At 40.5% G+C, this 21,367-nt stretch overlaps 1 protein-coding gene across 10 annotated transcripts in view; it reads left to right on the forward strand.

Annotated features, from left to right (window-relative positions):
- The window catches only part of fnbp1b (formin binding protein 1b), a 289,323-nt gene that overhangs the window by 241,470 nt on the left and 26,486 nt on the right, over positions 1-21,367 (forward strand). For 6 of the 10 annotated variants that reach the window (XM_080212261.1, XM_080212260.1, XM_080212262.1 and 3 more), the window contains 2 exons: positions 10,224-10,342; positions 20,517-20,659. In XM_080212261.1, the coding sequence (XP_080068387.1) occupies positions 10,224-10,342; positions 20,517-20,659 (262 nt within the window). The remainder of the gene's footprint in view (positions 1-10,223; positions 10,343-20,516; positions 20,660-21,367) is intronic. The other 4 variants (XM_080212263.1, XM_080212265.1, XM_080212267.1 and 1 more) reach the window with 1 other exon arrangement.

A 21,367-nucleotide genomic window follows, 5' to 3' on the forward strand; every position in this document is an offset into this window, starting at 1 on the left:
CAATCATTGTATGATTTGATTTAGTCAGAAGGAAAATTGTTGTATCTGTTTCTCAAATTTGGGTTCAGTGCCAGCTAAATTGGAATTGAGCAATGTTGCACTTCATGCCTTGAGAACCAAATCCATGGCTACATTGTTGACTTTGTATAATTTTTAGCAATCCACTTTGAATTCAAGACAGAGAACAGTGTGGGGGGGATACTTTTAATTAGGACAGTGGTGGGTGAGAACCCTGATACCTTCCCACCTCCACCCTGATTAAGTCTGTGATGGGAAGGCCCATGGATGCCCCTCCCACTTAGCTGCAAACAGACACCTTAAAATGATCAATTAATGGCCATTTCAGGGCTTCAATCTGCTTTGCTTACCAGTGCCTGGGCGATTGAAGAAAACCAGAATTGGAAAAGGGGAGTGGCTACTGAGAGCTCCTGCTGCTGACTCGAATGGAAATTCGTTTCCTGAGGTCCTTAATCCCAGGGAAAGCCCACCATTGCCCTGTCAGGTGCCCGAATGGCCCTCTTGGCAAGCTTCATTCCAAGTTCACCGACTATAATTGTGAAAGTTATGTTAAAAATGTAGAGAGAGTTATCGTCTCTAACATGCCATTAGAAAGGAACTTTTTTTGACAACTCTGTGTTATTTCAGAGACCGCAGAAATACACTTTCAGCCATAAACTAGGTCTTACGGCATACTGTAAAGGAGGATATGAAGTGGTCAGTCCAAATGAAAAAGACATTGGGCTGCATATAACAGCTGCACTGCCGAGACTCTTGCCTCCATTATGTGCAGCCCAATGTCTTTTTCATTTGGACTGTCCACTTCATATCCTCCTTTACAGTATGCCCTAGGGCTTAGATTATGACTGAAAGTGTATTTCTGTGGTCTCTGAAATACCATGGAGTTGTCAAAAGAAGTTCCTTTCTAATGGCATGTCAGTGACTATAACGCTCTGTACATTTTTAACATAACTTTCACAATTATAGTTGGTGAATATGGAATGAAGCTTGCCTGTTAGGTCCTATTTTATATCAGCGACATTCTTTACATTTAATACACTCCATTGATATTAGCTTGTCAACAAAATATACTTTGCTGTTTCTGATCCCCTGGTTTGTCCTTCTTTGGCTCAGTTTCAGCACAAGCTATAAATTAGAACATTCCTATTATTTCCATCCTTGCCAAGCTTTCTTGGCTTCCCATATCCCAGAAAATTGATCTCAAAACTGTTGTCCCTGGCATTTGAGTGGCTTCCTAATAATCATTGATAAGGCTTGAAAATGAACAATAGCCTTGAAGGAAAAAAAACATCATAGTTTTAAAGAGAAGGAAAATTCTGGATTATTATGTTTGATTATGTTTTAAATCTATGAACAAAATGAAGTAAAAGGGTAAGAATAGAGCAGCATATCTGCTGCAGTGCTTTTCCCTTTTAAGGCTGCACTGTCACTTCTTGTGTGTCCCAGAGTCTTCTGTTCCTCATTTCAACAACATGATCCATTGGGTCAGTTTCAGTATATATAATGATGATAACCAAATGACATCTTGATCATCATTTTCAATTCAACAATTATTTTCTATTCCCCATGGTCCACTTAGTATTGGCAAGATAAAAACTAACCTATTTTTAGTTTGAATTCAGTCCCCTTAGCAGCCCATTGGGCTGAACTCAATGATGCCCAAGCACATAAACAACTTATTCAGAACTTCATTATCCTCATCCCAACTTGCGTAAGATCTAATTTGTTGGTCACTTTTAAGCTCGCAAGTACCAATAGCCCTCCATTTTCTGTCATAATGGTTTCTGATAGCCTCACATTTGTTTTCCTTTTCACACATTTTCATCTGTATGACTAGTTTGCATCCATTTCCGGTCTATTGTAAAATTTCAAAGGAACAAAGAACAATACAGCACAGGAACAGGCCCTTCGGCCCTCTAAGTCTGTACCGATCAAACCTTGTTTTGCTCCATCAGTGATAAAAGCTTTTGGCCACCTCAATTTTGAATTCTGGGATGAATTTTACAAACTGCTGCACCTTGCTACACCTCTCCCTACATTCAGAAGCCTACATAAAAAGTTGAGCTTTTGACCTATCCCCAACCCTTTTCTGTACTTCTGCTGCAGCTGCACCAACACTTTGTGGAAGTGCCTTAGAATGCTTTTATTGCATTAAAGGAGTTATGTATGTGCATGTTATCATTGCACTAAGTAACTTTTTATTAATTCTCCATAAAAATTTGCTATGGAGACCCACCTTGCCTCCACTGGACGGAAAATTGTTACGTAAGATCTTACCTTCAAGAACTATATTGTATGGAGTGGTGTTAATTCTGGAGCTGTTGAGAAAACCATATTTAATTTATCCACTTTGCCTGTCTGAAAACATGGAAGTGAGATACAAATGACATAAAATGGAAACTGAACAAAGAAAGCATGATCGTTCCTGCATCGACCTTTCATGGTTACTGTGATACAATACAATCTGCAATAAACTTATGAAAAACACGTCTTGCAGATAAAGTTGTATTTAAATAACGCCCCCCCCCACTCCCTGGCAACCGGGACAAAAACAATTTAGGTCAGAGTTCAATAAGCTTTGATAACTGTTCACTTTTTTTCATGCAAATCTCATCTTTTCAGCACAAAACGTGTCACTTGCTTTACATGTTTGCCAGCAAGTTGGTCAGTGTAAGGAAGGAAAGAATGAATGTTCCATTGTGCTTTTATAGGTGTACTTTAAAATTATAGTTCCTGTTGTAACTTTGAAAACTTAATAATATAGCCAGGGAAACAAAACTCAGGTGTTTGCTTTAGGCATGGAGACTATTCAGAACTGGAAAGTTGTTTTAAAATAATTGGCTGAAGAACCAGAAGTGAGATGAGGAGATTTTTGTTTGCAGAACAAGTAACTTTCAATGGGGAATTGGATGTACATTTTAAAAGAAAACTTGCAAGGCTCAGGGCAAAGACCTCATGTGCGTGACTAAATTAATAGCTCTTTCAAATAGCAGGCACAAGCACGTTAGGCCAAAAGGATGTTGTCTCTGCTGTATGATTCAATGGTTTTAATGATCTAGAAACCAACTGAAGTAGTGGCTCCGTTTGATCTTTCTCCTGGCTGGAATTAGTGTTAGAATGCTGAAGATGTGGACTACGTACGCTGCCACTGACAGAATACACTAATGTCCTGAAGTGCTCTATTACTTTTTTTTCAATAAATTTGCAATTAATGTAGTACTCATCTGACTTAAAGTTTTGCTTCTTGTTATGAAATGGCGGGTGTTAATTGCCAGACTGACCAGTTCCCAAATGGAAACTTGATCAAGCTATTACAACGAGTTGCAATATGTATTTTATTACAAGATGGTGTGTGCACTGAAGTCAGAAGTAAGAAAAGTGCAGTACCACGTTTTGGAGACTTTAAATGTAAAATTAAAACATTTATTAACAAAAGAAAAGAAAATGTAAAAAAACAAGATCACAATTACACAAGTCTCGCAACATTTCCCAAAAGACTTCTATTTAGCTAGACTCACAAATAAACACCCTTGTCCAACCAACAATCCCTATGGATTCTTACTCTCTTTAAAAGTCCTTCAGCCCCACAATTTTCACATACCCGATCTTATCTAATTCTGGTCTCTTGTGAATTCCCAATTTTAACTGTTTCACCTTGGGTGGCTGCACTTTCAGTTGCCTGGGCCTTGTGGTCTAGAATTCCTTCCCACCACCTCTCTGCCTTTTTTCACTTTATTCCTTTCAGGCGCTCCCGAAAACGAACCTCTTGACTAAGTTTTTGTTCATCTAATCTAATATCTCTTTTTGTAGTTCAGTGTTATATTTTGTTTGGAAATACTTTCTGCAAAGAGCTTGGGATGTTCCACTATGTTAGAGACATGTTTTGCCATTCTCCTCACCAGATATTTACATATACACAGTTTCCAGCAGGAGTCTCTGGAATACAGCAGTTGGCTAGCTTTATCCCCCTTCCTAGAATCAGAGGGGGAATTTTATGAGAAAAATTCAGCTCAGGTGAAAATGGGAGAGTTGCAGATCTGTTTTTTGTGCAAGATTTTACTTCTAATCTTATGCACATAATGCTTGAAAAAATGAGCTAGACTGTTTCTCGCAACTTGAGGCGATAGGTGGGGCTTAATTTGCCAGCCAGCCTGATCAGGCAGCAGAAGAAGCCATTGCGCATGTGTAGATCTCTATGGCTCCTGCTCCTTACCTAAATCTGTGCTGCCTGGTTATTGACCCCACATACTAATTAGGTTGGGATGTTGTGGCCAACTCGATTGTACAACCCAAAGACGAGAGCAGCTAACTTTGTACAAATAGGTGATCATCAAACCTGGGATTTGCTAGTCTGTGACTCAGTTCCAAACATAGAGCATTTTCTTTGCCCAGTATTGAACCTCACTTACTGATTCTATTTACATCTTTCCATGCTGATACAAATTATCATCTGGGTAGATGTAAAGTGACTGAAATCAGAACTAGAACAAAATAATAAACAAGAATAATTACCAGGGAGTGGCAGTGAAATATTTGCAGCGACAATCTTGATAAAAGTGACAGTACAAAGAAAATTGTATACACTGAAGTCTACTTGCTTAATTTAGATTAGATGACACAGAACAAACATTATAATCCCCTAACCACTAATTGGGGGCAGATAATTAGTTTATGGCAAAACACTGAACAATTACTTCATCTGTACTACTAAATTGGGCCAGCTTTAGCCACTATAAAAATACTCATTAGGAAAAGAACTGAACAGTAAATAAATTGAAAGTTTCCCAATAACAAAATAAAGTAAGCAGTAGTATTTAAATATCTGTCTGGCACACTCAAAATTGTAAAGTGAAACATAAATTAGGCATTATAGGTGTTTGAAACTGCTATTTCTTGGTTTTTGATTGAAACCTATAGCAAGCTGAGCAGTACCAATCCATTCAAACAAGAAAGTTCCAGGTTTTTGCAGAATTAACTGGTATTGGGCTGGACAGCTATAGCATACTACACTGGCCTTGGCAATCTTTCAAACCAGGGAGGGGATATTTCTGTTCATGTTCACTGGTAAATCCATGTGTGATTTTTGTGTGAGAACACATTTAGCTTTAGTTATGATGCTCTCTACAGTTTAAAAAGTTTAGTAGCAAATTGTCTTAGGATCACAAATGAATAGTTTATTGTTCTAAATTTTGGAGGCATATCATCCCAACTAAAGTCACACCTTCAGAAGGGGTGGAAAGAAAATTGACCATTTAATTTTTTGAAAAAAGAACATTTTGAGGCACATTGGCGTCAAGGTACAATAGCAAAGGTTTGCCCCACCATCTTAATTGTCTACTGAGATGAAGCTTGGATTTTCATCTTTGAGACAAGGGGAATTGAGAAAGCTTCCTGCTCTGGCTGCCTCAAGAGAGATTGCCCACAAGGTGGCCTATTCATTATTTGAGACAGGATGCAGCCAAGATTTGGGCCAGGGACCACCTATTCTCCAATATAAATGTGATTTGATTGACAGCTTAGGATCTCTGGTTTCTGCCATCAATTTCACTGATTGTTTACATAGCTCAATTGATTTCAAGCACATTTGGTTAGTGGTTCATCAAATTTCAAAGGGCCTGGATGATTGATGCTTTTATTAGCTTTCGGTCCAGACCTCCTTTATTATGAAAAACTTATCAATGGAGTACAATTTTCCAAAGCTTTTTATTATACATGCCACATTCTACTGTGATATTCATTGGTGCTAAAAAGCGTACATTGTGTCAGTCGGCATGGAAGGGCAGATGCTGGTGTCATGAGGGATGGGTGGAAAGGCAGAGCCAGGCAGAGTGGGTGGCTGGGGAGTAGAAGCTGGCATAGTGGACATGAGGGGACGCAAAAGTTGGTGAAAGAGCAGAAGCTGGCATGAGGGGGCAGGAGGGGAATGGGGGGGTGGGTGGTTGGCAGTAGAATGTGGCATGGGGGCAGGAGGGACCTGAGTGTTAGATGGGGACAGTGGGAGAGAAATTGGCATATGAGCATGATGGAGGCCTTTAAAAGGTCCCCTCAGTGTTAAAATTTATCTGGTTCACTCACAATCTTTAGGGAAGGAAACCTGCCATCCTTACCCAGTCTGCACACATGTGACTCCAGGCTCTCAGTGATGTGGTTGACTCTTAAAATGCCTTCTGAAATTACCTAATAAACCATTTGGTTCAAGGACAATTAGGGATGGGCAGTAAATGCTGACCCAGCCTTGAACAAATTAAAAAAAAGCACCCAGGTTCATGACTCCAATCTGGGATTGTGAACCATGAGTCTTTAAAACCCTGGATATGGGAGTAGTATGGGAGATAGACATTGTGAATGATTAGCCGTGATTGTATTCAATGACTGAGCAGACTCAGTGGGTTATATGGCCTACTCTTATGTTCCTTTCCTATGATTCCATTAAATTGCAGTGCAGGTGGAGATATCTATCTCCACAGTGGAGCCAGCCAAGTTGGTAATGCTAGATCCTTTTAAAGGTACTCATGAAAATGGCGCAGCCTGGGAATGACATCAAGAATCCTGGAGTTGGGAGCTACCTGCCATTTTGCTGAAGATCCAGACAAAGTGTTGAGAAGACAGGGCTTCACCAGTGGGAGGGAGGCTCAACTTAAGCAGTTGGTGAATACTCTTCTTGCACACTAACCACTCTATTACACATAGAAATACTCAACAATCTCTGGAGTTGAGAGAAGAATGATTGATTAGGACATTGTGTCAAACTCCAAGTACTGGCTGTTAGATGAATATTCGCAGAAAGGTAACAAGCCCAAAAATTGGCTTGAAAACAGATTTTATCTTGGATTAGGTCTCTGTCACATCATTCAGTATTATTGCGACCCCTGGTGACTATAAATTGCACTTTAACATCATACTTCAGAGTGGAGCAAATTAACTAAATTATCCTACATTGGCTGACATACACCATAGCTCTTTTATCTTGGGGATATCAGTTAAAATCCAGTCTAGACAGAAGGTGACTCTGTTCAGAATAGACTATAAACTAAATTAATTGATTTGTTGCCAGAAGTGGAAAAAAAATTAAAAATTTGACCAATTTAGAAAATCTGAAATTGGAACAAAGAATGCTGTAAATGTAGAGCCGGCTGGTAGAATAAGATGAAACAGATTACGGTTTGGTAGAAACGTTTGGTAACTACTGAAACAATTTTTTTTATATGTTTCCATTTCCATTCTTGGATAGCTTACTGATGAATTCTCAAGAGTCCTATACCATGCATCTGTGTTCTGAGGCCTTAGCTGCCAAATTGATGTAGTGATGCTTTTCCAAAGCTGGAGATTAACGAACATTATTGACTACTATACCTGAATAGGACTGCAAAACTTCCATATTGTACTGAAAAATAAAGTAATCTTGCATTATAAAGTTTACTGAACATGTCCGCGAAAAATATTTAGCATATTTTAAACAATCAATAATTAAGACTCAACTTTATTGAAAGACTGCATTGGACTTTGGTGTTTAGAAGTGAAATAAATCAATTTCTATTTGGCTTCCAGCACAAGAGCTTTAGCTGTGCCTCTCTGTTTCACCTGGACCTTAATTGGATCAGCAGTCTCTGATTCCCACAGCAAAGGATTCAAGTTATCTATGTAGAAAAGATTCTTGCATTGGCTGAAGTTGCATCAGTTATCAGGTTATATTTATTTATAATTAAACTTTAAAAATTCTTCAGTGAAAGCAAAACACTGCAGAAATCTGAAGTAAAAACTGAAAATGCTGTTTATGTTGGGCCTTAGTGGAACACTGCAAAAGGCCAAGTCTGCAAATGTGGGCACCCAGCCTATGTTTAGTCTCCCCAGTGGTGCTCGCAATGCAGTCTCCTCTGCACTGCTTTGTGGAACATCCTTGCACTGTCCACAAGCATGATCTTGACCTTACTGTCACTTCTAATTTAACCTGCTTAGTTTTTCTAGCATTTTCTGTTTTTGTTTATAATTCGTCAATTAGTTTGATCCTTGGTCTGTACTATTAGCTTCATCCAACTTGGAGAAAGGAAATGTTGCAACTAACCTCAGTGCTACATACCAGGGAAGAAAATAACCTGTTCAGGAAAGAGAGATCAAAATAAATATTTTGTTAGTGGAGCTATAGTAGGGATTTTACTGATTATCATATGCTGTTATGACATTCAATAAATGTCAAAGTGCACTCTACATAAGGGATAGCATAGCTCCATTCAGTTCATAAAGCCTGCACCAACAACAATCCCACCCAGGCCCTATCTCCGTAGCCCCACGTATTTACCCTGCATTCCCTCTGACGCTACGGGCAATCTAGGATGGCCAATTGACCTAACCTGCACATCTTTGGAGTGTGGGAGCGAACCCTTGCAGACGTGGGGAGAACATTCAAACTCCACACACAGAAACTCAGAGACAGGGTGAACGTGCAGACCTTGTATAGAAGGTGATCCCAGCTGATCAAGTGACTGACTTTTTTTATAGGAGAGCTCGCGACTTTACTATAGTAAGAAGTCTGACACCAGGTTAAAGTCCAACAGGTTTATTTGGTAGCAAAAGTTACTAGTTTTCGGAGCGCTGCTCCTTTGTTGGGTAAGTGGGAGTTCTGTTCACAAACGGGGCATATAAAGACACAAACTCAATTTACAAAATAATGGTTGGAATACAAGTCTTTACAGATAATCAAGTCTTAAAGGTACAGACAATGTGAGTGGAGAGAGGGTTAAGCACAGGTTAAAGAGATGTATATTGTCTCCAGCCAGGACAGTTAGTGAGATTTTGCAAGCCCAGGCAAGTTGTGGGGGTCACAGTGTGATGTGAACCCAAGATCCCTGTTGAGGCTGCCCTCGTGTGCAGAACTTGGCTATCAGTCTCTGCTCAGCGACCCTGCGTTGTCGTGTGTCGTGAAGGCTGCCTTGGAGAAAGCTTACCTGAAGATCAGAGGCCGAATGCCCGTGACCACTGAAGTGTTCCCCAACAGGAAGAGAACACTCTTGCCTGGTGATTGTAGAGTGGAGTCCATTCACCTGTTGTCATAGTGTCTGCACGGTCTCCCCAATGTACCATACCTTGGGATGCTGGTGGCTCCAAAAGCTTGTGGCTTTTGCTACCAAATAAACCTGTTGGACTTTAACCTGGTGTTGTGAGACTTCTTACTGTGATTACCCCAGTCCAATGGCAGCATCTCCACACCATGACTTGAGTATGGTCCATCTAGTTTTACTGGTTTTCTCAAGGACCAGTTTGCAACAGCTAGTAAACACATTTCTTTACAAAGAAATCCTGTTATTTTAACAGAAAGATGCAAATTGTGTTCAGTAGCATGCGAAGGAAATTGCACTTCAACATAGAATCTGTACAATGCCTTTATCCATCAAAAATCAGGAGTACTAATATAAATTGTAAATTGTACTTCCCCTTGAGCTGAGATCAGCTAACTAAGCACGGGCCAGGAATTCAACATGCAATCTCTGGTTTACATCACTTCCCTACTCAATAGTACAGTTATCAGTTGAAGTTACTAGAATGTCAAGAGTCGTCTTATTTTTCCTTCCCATCCCTGCTCACACTGATCAATATTCGGACTGCTACAAAAAAAATGCAACAATCATGAATCATTACACAATCTCAACAGCTTTAAATATGATGCTATTTGCAAGCACATCAAGTGACATTGATTATATCTATTTTTTCTACAAAAGCTAGCATATTTTAAGAGATGTACATGCTGCATTTTGTAATCTCTAACCATCAGTGTAATTTCTGCACAATTTTTTATAAAATATTTGCCGTATTTTTGAGAAATCTAAACCAGGAATTTCCTGGAAAATCCCACCAGCTAGAGTGTCAGAGGCAACCTCTGCCTCTGCCAAACATAGAAATCCCAGTCAGATTTTGCTTTGAGCAGGCAGCTAACTTGCTAACATCATGGCTTTAGCCCCTCCAAAGGAAGTGGTTCTGCTTCCACGAATTGCTGATCAATCACAGAGCCAGCAACTCAGCTGGGAGCAGTGTCCATTACATGCAGCAGGCTCAAGGAGGCCCAGAGTAAAAGTGGGATCAGGGATTGTCAGCACCAATCAGGCAGGCACCACCCCAGTTGGGGACTGGGGGAGGGAGGCATCTCCCAATCCTTGCCACACAAAAGGCACCTTGTTCTTGTATCTTCATGTACTTCCTCTAATTATTTTCAGGCATGGCTTGCTGAGGTTGAAGGTCGTTTACCAACCAGGACTGAGCAGCCACGACGACCGAGTGAGATGCCCGAGTTGCCGAGCGCTGCTGTAAATAATTGTGCACAAGACCGAGAGAGGTACAGTATGGTTACTAATCGCAATAATGACTTCAAGAGCAAAATGTAGGATGAGGAGTAATGATTAAATTGACAAGAGATCAAGTTTCCAAAGATAATGATGCATTTTGCAAAGGAGGGTTGAAGTTTGAATCTGTGTAACTTGAAAGTTTTGGAACAGACGAGGTTGGTGCAACAACCTTTTATTCTGTACTAAATCTGCCATCCAGTCACGTTCATTAATCACTATTTTCTGCATAAATATATCTGGTTATGCCGCACGCGCATTTATGCCATGTACACCAATGACCTTTTCCTGTTAACTGAATTAACAAATGTTAACCATTGTGTGAAATAGTTCTGTGTGAATTCCACACTTAGTCGCATTTGATGACATGAAGTTGTGTATAATGTAATTTAAATGGGATAAATGATTTAGATTAGAGACTTCAGGGTAACATGTTCTTCAGTTAATGGAATGCAAGTTACTGCCAATAATTTCCTAGTAAAAAGTCTGACAACACCAGGTTTTAGTCCAACCGATTTATTTGATAATACTCACAAGCTTTCGAGGGGACTGCCTCTTCGTCAGGTGAATGGAGAGTTCTGGCCTCAGACAGAGCATATAAAGCACAGACAGTTTAGAGATTACTGATTAGATTTCTAATCAGTAATCTCTAAACTGTCTGTGCTTTATATGCTCTGTCTGAGGCCAGAACTCTCCATTCACCTGACGAAGAGGCAGTCCCCTCGAAAGCTTGTATTATCAAATAAATCGGTTGGACTAAAACCTGGTGTTGTCAGACTTTTTACTGTGTTTACGCCAGTCCAACGCCGGCATTCCCACATCATGAATAATTTCCTATACAGGGGTTTAAAAGCTAATTTAAATTGTATCAGATTTTAAGGCTCCCTGCTGCCCTTGCGAATTCAATTTTAGTTATTTTCTGTCTGAGCTCAATCATTTGCTATACAGCATGACCTCGATAGAGATGCCTGTTAATGTCGTACTCTTGGAAATTGCCAACATGTCATAAATGTTAGATGGGTTGAATAAATGAACAACTGAGATAACTTCTCCTATTTTCCTCCCTTTTTCTCTTAGGCATTCACTTCTAATTTTAATATTTTAGGTATTAGCACACTTCCCATTCCTTATCAAAATGGTCTTCTTACAATATGAAGGACTGGACAAAGAATGTCTTTGCTTAAAGTTCACGTGCATCCACATCCCCAACAAGTGTAGGTTCATAATGGAAACTCCTTGCCTGTGACCATCATAATGTTCTACTCGTTTTATTAATTGAGCTACTTGGTGTTTTCATGGGCAGTTAAAAAATCATAGAATGGTTACAGCACAGAAGGAGCTCTTTGTGTCCATGTTGGTTCTCTGCAGGAACAATTCAATGAGTCCCCATCACTCTGCACTTTCTGCATAGCCCTGCAATTTTTTTCTCTTCAGATAATTAAATTTCCCATTTGCGAGTCACAGTTAAATCTGCCTTCACCACACTCGTACTCATACCAAGTAATGATTGTTCAATGTCTGGAAAGTATTGCCTTAAAAAATTAGCATTCTTTGTCATCTTTGGATCCTTAGCCATTCACCTTAAAATGTCCCCTGGTTCTCAACCCATATGCCAGTAGAACAGTGTCTTCAAATCTGTTTTGTTCAGGCTCCTCATTATTTTGAACACCTCCAGCAAATGTCCTTTCAATCTTCTCTTATGAGGACCACCCCAGCTTCTCTAATCTATCCATGTAACTTTTCCTAGAACAAAACCAGTAAGTCTTTGCTGCACCCTCTCCGGTGCTTTTACTTCCTAAGATGTGTTACCCAGTATTAAGCATAGTACTCCAGCTGAGGCCAAACCAATGTTTTGTAAATGTTTATCATCATTTATTATTTTGTATCTCTATTTATAGAACCCAGGATCCTGTATGCCATATTAACTACTTTCTCAACCTGCCATGCCACCTTGAGCAACTTGTGCACATACCCCAAGGTCCATCCATTTTAGAATTTATTTTGATGTTGTCTTCCCACCAAAATGTATCACTTCTCACTTATCTGCATTAGATTTCATTTGCCACATGCCCTCCTATTCCATCAGCCTGCCTGTCCTATTGAAGTTGTTCACATGCCCCTCAACAGTTCACAATACTTCCAGGTTTTGTGTCATATTTTTGAATTGTGCTCTCCACACCCAAGTCAATATACATCAAGAAAAGCAGTGGTCCTGCACCAATTTCCAGGAACACAATTGCATACCTGCCTCTATTTTGATAAACCACCATTCATCACTACACTCTGTATCCTGTCACTGAGCCAACTTTAGATCCGTGATACCACTGTTTCTTTTATAACATCAGCTTCAACTTTATGAACAGACCTGTTATATGGCATTTTATCAAATGCCTTCTGGAAGTCATGTACACCACATCAACCGCATTACTTTCTGTTACCTTATCAAGGCACAATTTAACTTTAACAAGTCATGCTGACTTTCCTTAATTAATCCATATTTGTCCAAGTGACTTTTAGTTTTGTCCTTTGTTGAAGTTTCCCCACTAATTTGATTATACTGACTGGCCTTTTATTGCTGAGTCTTTATTCCTGGCTTTTTTGAACAGGGGTGTAGGTTTTCCAATTCTCCAGCCCTCTGGCACCACTCCTGTATTGAACGAAAATTGAAAGGTTATTGCTTCCCTTAGTATCCTCAGATGCATCTTATCCAGTCCTGTTTCTATTCTAATACCTCCTTTATCAATTTTTGGATATTGTAGCAACTTGAAACAACTGAGTGGCTTGCTGGGCCATTTCAGAAGGCATTTTAAGAGTCAACCACATTTATGAAAAATTAATTGTATTACCCTTGTCCTTTTCCATAGCTGAACTAAACTTTATGATCCACTAAATGTTCCCCGATTGCCATCTCATTCTCTTGAACCAGATCCATTAATACATCAATCCTTCCGTGCTGATCCAAAAAAGTCTCCTGAACGCACTTTTCCAAAACTCTTTCCCCCCTCCTTTTATTAGTATCCTAGTTTGTATTAGGCTAATTAAAGTCCCCATAACAGCTACTTTATATTTTTGCACCTCTCTATAATTGCTTTACAAATTTGTTCCTCTATACTTTTCCCATTTGTTGGTAGCCACAGAATACATCTGGTAATGGTACCTCAATTGTTTCCAACCAAATAGGTTCTTCCCTTGATCTCTCCCCCGCCAAAGAATAAACTCCTAGTCAATACCATTATCCTTCCTCCATTTTTTCTTCCATATCTTTTGTGAGCATGTCGTAACTAACTATATTTAGTACCACGTTCAACAATCCTTTTGAGCCAGGTTGCCATGAGTATCTGAGCATAATACTTCTTGATGTCTATCTACATCTACAGCTCACCAACTTTATTTACCATACTGAGTTCATATACATTTGCTGTAAACCTAAATTAGAATGACTGTAATTCCTCTCACACTGACCCATACCGTGCTTTATTATTTACTCCAGTGCTATTTGTCTCTGAGCCATTTGCACCTTACTTCCCCTTTGTAATGTTACATTCTGGTTCCCAACCCCCGACCAATTGTTTTGAATTATTGGTGAAGTAAGAATTGCAATTGCTGGAAATCTGAAATAAAATAGTAGTGCTATTGATGTACAGTAAGTTGCTCAACATCTGAAAGGAATAACTGTAGACAGGGTAAATTGTGGATTTGGTGTTCCCACTGTTGATTTCCAATTAGTGGCTGAAAATTAAGTTCTGAACTCTTAATAGTCATACTTTAACCTTTAATCGATAAATTAGGAATCATTGATTTCATGGAGCAATCTTGGCATCTTTTCAATTATAATGCCTACTGTAGCATGTAGTATTGCACCATTGTATGCATCTAAGTAGAGAATTAATTGAATTCAGTGGAAATAACTGAATCACAGGGGTGCTCTTGACATGTCAACCACTGAAGGCTGCAGGAAATTTTGAACATGTATTGACGTGAATAGAGAACTGGCTGGCAGACAGGAAGCAGAGAGTGGCAATAAGTGGGTCATTGAGCTTTACAGCATGGAAACATAAGAACATAAGAACATAAGAAATAGGAGCAGGAGTAGGCCATCTAGCCCTTCGAGCCTGCCCCGCCATTCAATAAGATCATGGCTGATCTGTTGTGGCTCAGTTCCACTTTCCCGCCCTCTCCCCATAACCCTTAATCCCCTCTCTTATCAAGAACCCATCAACCCGCTTCTTAAAAATATTTAGCGAGGCAGCCTCCACCACTTCAACGGGCAGAGAATTCCAGAGATTCACCACCCTTTGAGTGAAGAAGTTCCTCCTCAACTCCGTTCTAAACCGCCTCCCCTTTATCTTGAGGCTGTGCCCCCTAGTCCTACTGTCTTTTTTGAGCGGGAAGAGTCTCTCCACCTCTATCCTATCCATCCCATTCATCATCTTATACGTCTCAATGAGATCTCCCCTCATTCTTCTAAACTCTAACGAGTACAAGCCTAGTTTATTCAGCCTCTCCTCATAGCTCAATCCCCTCAACTCCGGTATCAGCCTAGTAAACCTCCTCTGCACTCCCTCCAGGGCCAAAATATCCTTGCGCAGGTGCGGCGCCCAAAACTGCACACAGTACTCCAGCTGCGGCCTCACCAATGCCCTATAGAGCTGCAGCAAGACCTCCCTACTTTTATATTCAATCCCCCTCGCTATGAAGGCCAGCATCCCATTCACCTTCCTGACCACCTGCTGCACCTGCAAGCTGGGTTTTTGCGACTCATGCACAAGGACCCCGAGGTCCCTCTGCACCGTCGCCTGCTGCAGTTTTTCGCCACGTAAGTAATAGTCCTTCCTAACAGGCCCTTTGGCCCAACTTGTCCATGCTGCTTTTTTTTAAACCCCGAAGCTAGTCCCAATTCCCTGCGTTTGGCCCATATCCCTCTGTCCATTTTACCCATGTAACTGTCTAAATGCTTTTTAAAAGACAAAATTGTAGCCGCCTCTACTACTACCTTTGGCGGCTTGTTCCAGACACTCACCACCCTCTGTGTGAAAAAATTGCCCCTCTGGACACTTTTGTATCTTCCCCCCTGTCAATTTAAACTTATACTTATGCCCTCTAGTTTTAGATTCCCCTACCTTTGGGAAAAGATATTGACTATCTATCTGATCTATGGCCCTGATTATTTTATCGACCTCTATAAGATCACCCCTCAGCCTTCTACAATCCAGAGGAAAAAGTCCCAGTCTATCCAGCCTCACCTTATAACTCAAACCATCAAGTCCCGGTAGCATCCTAGTAAATCTTTTCTGCACTCTTTCTAGTTTAATAATAAACTTTCTATAATAGGGTGGCCAGAACTGTACACAGTATCCCAAGTGCGGCCTTACCAATTTCTTGTACAACTTCAACTCCTGTATTCAATGTTCTGACCAAAGAAACCAAGCATGCTGAATTCCTTCTTCGTCACTCTGTCCACCTGTGACTCCACTTTCAAGAAGCTGTGAACATGTTCCCCTAGATCTCTTTGTTCTATAACTCTCCCCAATGCCGTACCATTAACTGAGTAAGTCCTGCTCTGGTTCAATTTACCGAAATACATCACCTCGCATTTATCTAAATTAAACTCCATCTGCCGTTCGTCAGCCCACTAGCCCAATTGATCAAGATCCCGTTGCAATCTGAGGTAACTTTCTTCACTGTCCACTATGCCACCGATCTTGGTGTCACCTGCAAACTTATTAACCATGCCTCCTATATTCTCATCCAATTATTAATATAAATGACAAATAACAGTGGACCCAGCACTAATCCCTAAAGCACACCACTGGTCACAGGCTCCAATTTGAAAAACAACCCTGTACAACCACCCTCAGGCTTCTGTCATCCAGCCAATTTTGTATCCATTTAGCCACCTCACTCTGGATCCTGTGAGATTTAACCTAATGCAACAACCTACCATGTGGTACCTTGTCAAAGGCCTTGCTAAAGTTCATGTAGACAACATCAACTGTACTAGCCTCATCTACTTTCTTGGTTACCCCTTTAAAAACCTCAATCAAATTTGTGAGGCACGATTTTCCACTTACAAAGCCATGCTGACTGCTGTAATCAGTCCTTGCATCTCTAAATGCCTGTTGATCGTGTCTCTCAAAATACCTTCCAACAACTTACCCACCACAGATGTGAGGCTCACTGGGCTGTAGTTCCCAGACATCCTTGCAGCCCTTTTTAAACAAAGGCACAATGTTTGCCACTCTCTAATCTTCAGGCATCTCACCTGTGACTATCGATGATTCAAATAGTTCTGGTAGGGGACCCGCAGTTCCCTCTCTAGCCTCCCACAATGTCCTGGGATACGTTTCATCAGGTCCCAGGGATTTATCTACCTTAATGCGCTTTAAGATTTCCAGCACCACCTCCTCTGTAATATGTACACTTCTCAAGATATCATTATTTATTTCCCCAAGTTTGCTAACATCCATGCCTTTCTCAACAGCAAATACTGATCTCACACGTCGCTTGTGGATCTGCACATTCATGACCTTGTTGATCGTTAAGAAGCCCTACTCTCTCCCTTGTTACTCTTTTACCTTTTATGTATTTGTAGAAGCTCTTTGGATCCTCCTTTGCCTTATCTGCCAAAACAATCTCGCGTCCTCTTTTTGGCCTCCTGATTTCTTTCTTCACTGCTACACCCCCAAACTCTGAGGGATTCACTTGAACCCAGCTGCCTATGCCTGTCTCGTGCCTCCTTCTTCTTCTTGGCCAAAGCCTCAATATCCTGAGTCATCCAGGGTTTCCTACTTCTGCCAGTCTTGCCCTTCACTCTAAGAGGAATGTGCTTACCCTGAATCCTGGTTAACACACTTTTGAAAGCATCCCACTTACCAGACGTCTCTTTGCAAAGACTCCCCCAATTAACTTTTGAAAGTTCCTGCCTGATGCCATCAACATTGGCCTTGCCCCAATTTAGAATTTTAACTTTTGGGCCAGACCCATCATTCTCCATAGCTACCTTAAAACTAATAGAATCATGGTTATTGGTCCCAAAGTGACCCCTTATTCACACTTCTGTCACCTGCCCTTCCTTGTTTCCCAAGAGGGGGTCAAGTTTTGACCCAATTTGTCTGGCACTAGGATTGCGGACACTACTTTTACTACTTAATGTGCTCTCTTTAACTTCTGTGCTGTCCTCGACCTTCTCTTCTAGCTCCCTACTGCTTTGGATCCCACCCTGCTGCCAAACTAGTTTAAACCCTCCTGAGTGGCTCTAGCAAATCTACCCACCAGGATGTTAGCCCCCTCCAGTTCAGGTGAAACTTGTCTTTTTCAGAGTGGCAGGCAGTGACTAATGGAGGACAGCAGGGTTCAGTCTGGGACACCAGCTATTCACAATATAAGTTAATGGTTTGGACAAAGGAATTGAATATAAAATCTCCAAATTTTCAGATGACACTAAGCTGGGGGGCAGTGTGTGCAATGAGGAGGATGTTAAGCTGCAGGGTGACTTGGACAGACTGGCTGAGTGGGCAAATACTTGGCAAATGCAATATAATGTGGATGAATGTGATGTTATCCACTTTGGTGGCAAAAACGGCAAAATTCTGAATGGTGGCAGTTTCGGAAAAGGGAAGTGCAATGTGACCTGGGTGGCATAGTGGAACAGTTACTAAAGGCTGACATGCAGGTTCATGAGGAAAGCTAATGGCACGTTGGCCTTCATAGCAAGAGAATTTGAGTATTGGAGTGAGGATGTCTTGCTGCAGTTATACAGGGCTTTGGTGAGGCCACACCTTAGTATTATGTGCAGGTTTGGTCTCCTAGTCTGATGAAGGCCATTCTTGTTCTTGAGAGAGCCCAGCGAACGTTCACCGGACTGATTCCTGGAATTGCAGGACTAACATATGAAGAGAGACTGGATCAACTGGACTTGTACTCACTGGAATTTAGAAGAACAAGAGGAGATCTCATAGAAACATATAAAATTCTGATGGGACTGGACAGGCTATATGTGGGAAGAGTGTTCCTGATGTTGAAGAAGTGCAGAACTAGGGGTCACAGTTTAAGGATAAGGTGTAAGCTATTCAGGACTGAAATGAGAAACAAGTTCTTCACTCAGTTGTGAACCTGTGGAATTCCAAAGAAAGCTGTTGGGGCTAGATCGTTATATACGTTCAAGAGGGAGCTGGATGTGGCCCTTGTAGCTAATGGAATCAAGGGGCACGGAGAGAAAGTGGGAGTGGAATACTGAAAGTGTGTGATCAACCATGATTATGTTGAATGGTTACAGGCTTGAAGGGCCCAATGGCTTACTCCTGCACCTATTTTCTATGTTTCCCCTCAAAAAACTGTTGAGGCTGGGTCAATTAAATTTTCAAAACTGAAATAATAGATATTTATGAGGTAAAGGTATTATAAATTGTGGAGCGAAGGCACATAAATAAAGTTGAGGAACAGATCAACTATCATTGAATTGATTGGGGGAAGGACAGGCTCAAGGGACTGAATGGACTACTGCGCCTATTTCATGTCATCACCTCAACTCATTAATTAATCATTTCCTGTATTCCTCCTTGCTCACTGCTTTCAATATTTTGTTAAAATAAAACACTCCTGTTGTCTCAATAAAATTAGTATTTTGAAAGCATGGTATAGCATTTGTTCCCAAACATTGGCACCCTGAAGATGTTTTCCTGTCAGAATCTATTATGCCCGCAGATGTTGGTGGAATTTGAATCTGTCGGCAATTATTTAAACTCTTAAAACTTCGGCAAGGAATTCCAGGCATTTTCGTCATTGGTTTGGAATATGTTTTCAAATTGTGCTGGAATACACTAATAATACAATAATAAGTCAATTCTGGTGGTCATGGTGGTAGTCTACATCCTGGTATAGGTTTATTAATGTGTTTTTTTTACCATTGAAGCAATTTTAAATAACATTTAAATGACTGCTGTGCTTACTTTATTTTCCTTCCCTTCTCCTTATTCTCTCAGTTTATCTTTTTAAGTTTTTAAAAATTTTATTTGGACCTTACTGTTTAATTTTTCTTTTTACGTGCCCGTGATTTTTCACTCCATTTTGAATTCAGGAACAAAGTTGGGAAGAAAAACTGGCTCCAAGTGAAAATCGATTTTAAAAGTTTTTTTCCCCTCTACTTACTAAATATATAGAATAAATGATTGGTTGATTGTTTCAATAGACACAACCCGACCAAGTTTTGATGCATTTCTTAAATGTTAAAAAAAAGGTACCACTACTGCAAAATACATTTTCTTGGGTCTAGCATTAGAAATCCAGTCATGCCCAGATAGGATAATTTGTTGAATGGGGAATAGGGAGTTGGATAGCTTGGATCGCTTGTGACACAGAGTGATGCTGGTTCAATTCCTATGCCTGCTGATGTTATTCATGAAATTCCTCTTCTCAACCTTGTGCCTTGACTGAGGTGTGGTAATCTTCAGGTTAAATTACCAAAGAGGTGAGAGCAGCCTATAGTCATCTGGGACTATGGCGACTTGACCTTACCAGATAATTTGTGCTTTCCACTCGAAAAATAATGGCCAGAATTCTCCTGTCTCGCACACCCCACTACTGCTGTCAGCGAGAATGGAGAATTTGGCACTGAGCCAAATCTCCATTCACTGCAGCGGGACTGAAGAATCCATGTTGCGGGTGAGGTCAGAAAATTCCAACCCATAACTATACATATAGTTCATGTCAAACTTTAATATGCTCCAGTGCTCATGACGTATAATTGCAACAGTTGGGCTGCACTTCTGAAACAAGAACAGAAAATGCTGGAAAACCTCAGCAGGTGTGACAGCATATAGAGCCAACGTTTTGATTCTGGATGACCCTTCGTCAGAGCTACACTTCTGCACAGGTGACAAGTGTCGGAGGTTGTGAAGTTCAGAGTGACGTGTTGTGCTGCACTGGATTACTTGTTATATATTTTAAAAATTTATTCACTTATTTGGAATAAGTATTTCTTTTGTTCATTAACTGCTGTGCTACAGAAAAACATTTATGGTCGTGGTGCGATGAATCAATATCATGTAATGTGACATTGCATTGCTTTACTGCATCAATTGTCTTTTGCCTTTCCAATTGTTGCCAGCACATGTGCTTCTGTTTTGGGTAATGCTGTTCTATAGTTACTCTGTATATTTCTTTCTTGAGCAGCCCTGATGGTAGTTACACCGAAGAACAGAACCAGGACCCTCAGTTAAAAGTTGCAGCACAGAGCGAATTTGATGATGAGTTTGATGATGAAGAAGTACTGGCAGCAATTGGCACATGCAAAGCCATGTATGCTTTCGAAGGTATACTGCAGAGAAAACTACTGCTGAGAAACTGTTTGAAATTTTACTTATTCCTGGAGATCCATCAAAATTGCTTTAGAGTGCTAGAATTTCTCCTGCAATTCCCCACACAGTAAATTCACTGGCCTCCTATGCACTTGTTGAGGCTAGGACCAAAATGGAGATGAGATGCTGCTCCAAAAAGTAGAATGAATCAAATAATTCACTCCCTTCTATCTCACACTGGATCAGTGAACTGTGAGAGATCGTTCTTTTTTAGTTAGTTGTGGTGGTAAATTGTGCAGTCAGCTAGAGAAAGGGAGCGGGGGAGCATCTGCATTTGAGCTTTGTTGAGATGGAGATGGTTCTGGTATGATTGTTTTCCAGTAATAATTGACAGCAAAGGCAGAAGAAATTAAAGAGCAGAACAGTGTGCCACTGAGCAAAAAGGCCCAGATTTACTTCCCACAATCTTGGGTTTGTGGGGTAGTCACTGAGCAGAGGGTAAATCATCAGAAGAGTTTACCTGAAAACAGCTCTGTACTCAAATAGTTACTGAACAATATCAAAGTTTGGCAAAGCTGAGACAGCTACAGCCTCAACCATGAAATGATGCATATGATGGAGGATATCAGCCTGAATCTTTTCAAGTTGCCTTTTAACTGAAACATTTCAGGGGTCATTAAGATTTTAAAAAACAGCAACTGGATACAAGTTTCCCTCATGATG

The sequence above is a fragment of the Carcharhinus amblyrhynchos genome, chromosome 25, assembly GCF_965287045.1.
Source record: "Carcharhinus amblyrhynchos chromosome 25, sCarAmb.v2.hapA, whole genome shotgun sequence".
NCBI lineage: Eukaryota > Metazoa > Chordata > Chondrichthyes > Carcharhiniformes > Carcharhinidae > Carcharhinus > Carcharhinus amblyrhynchos.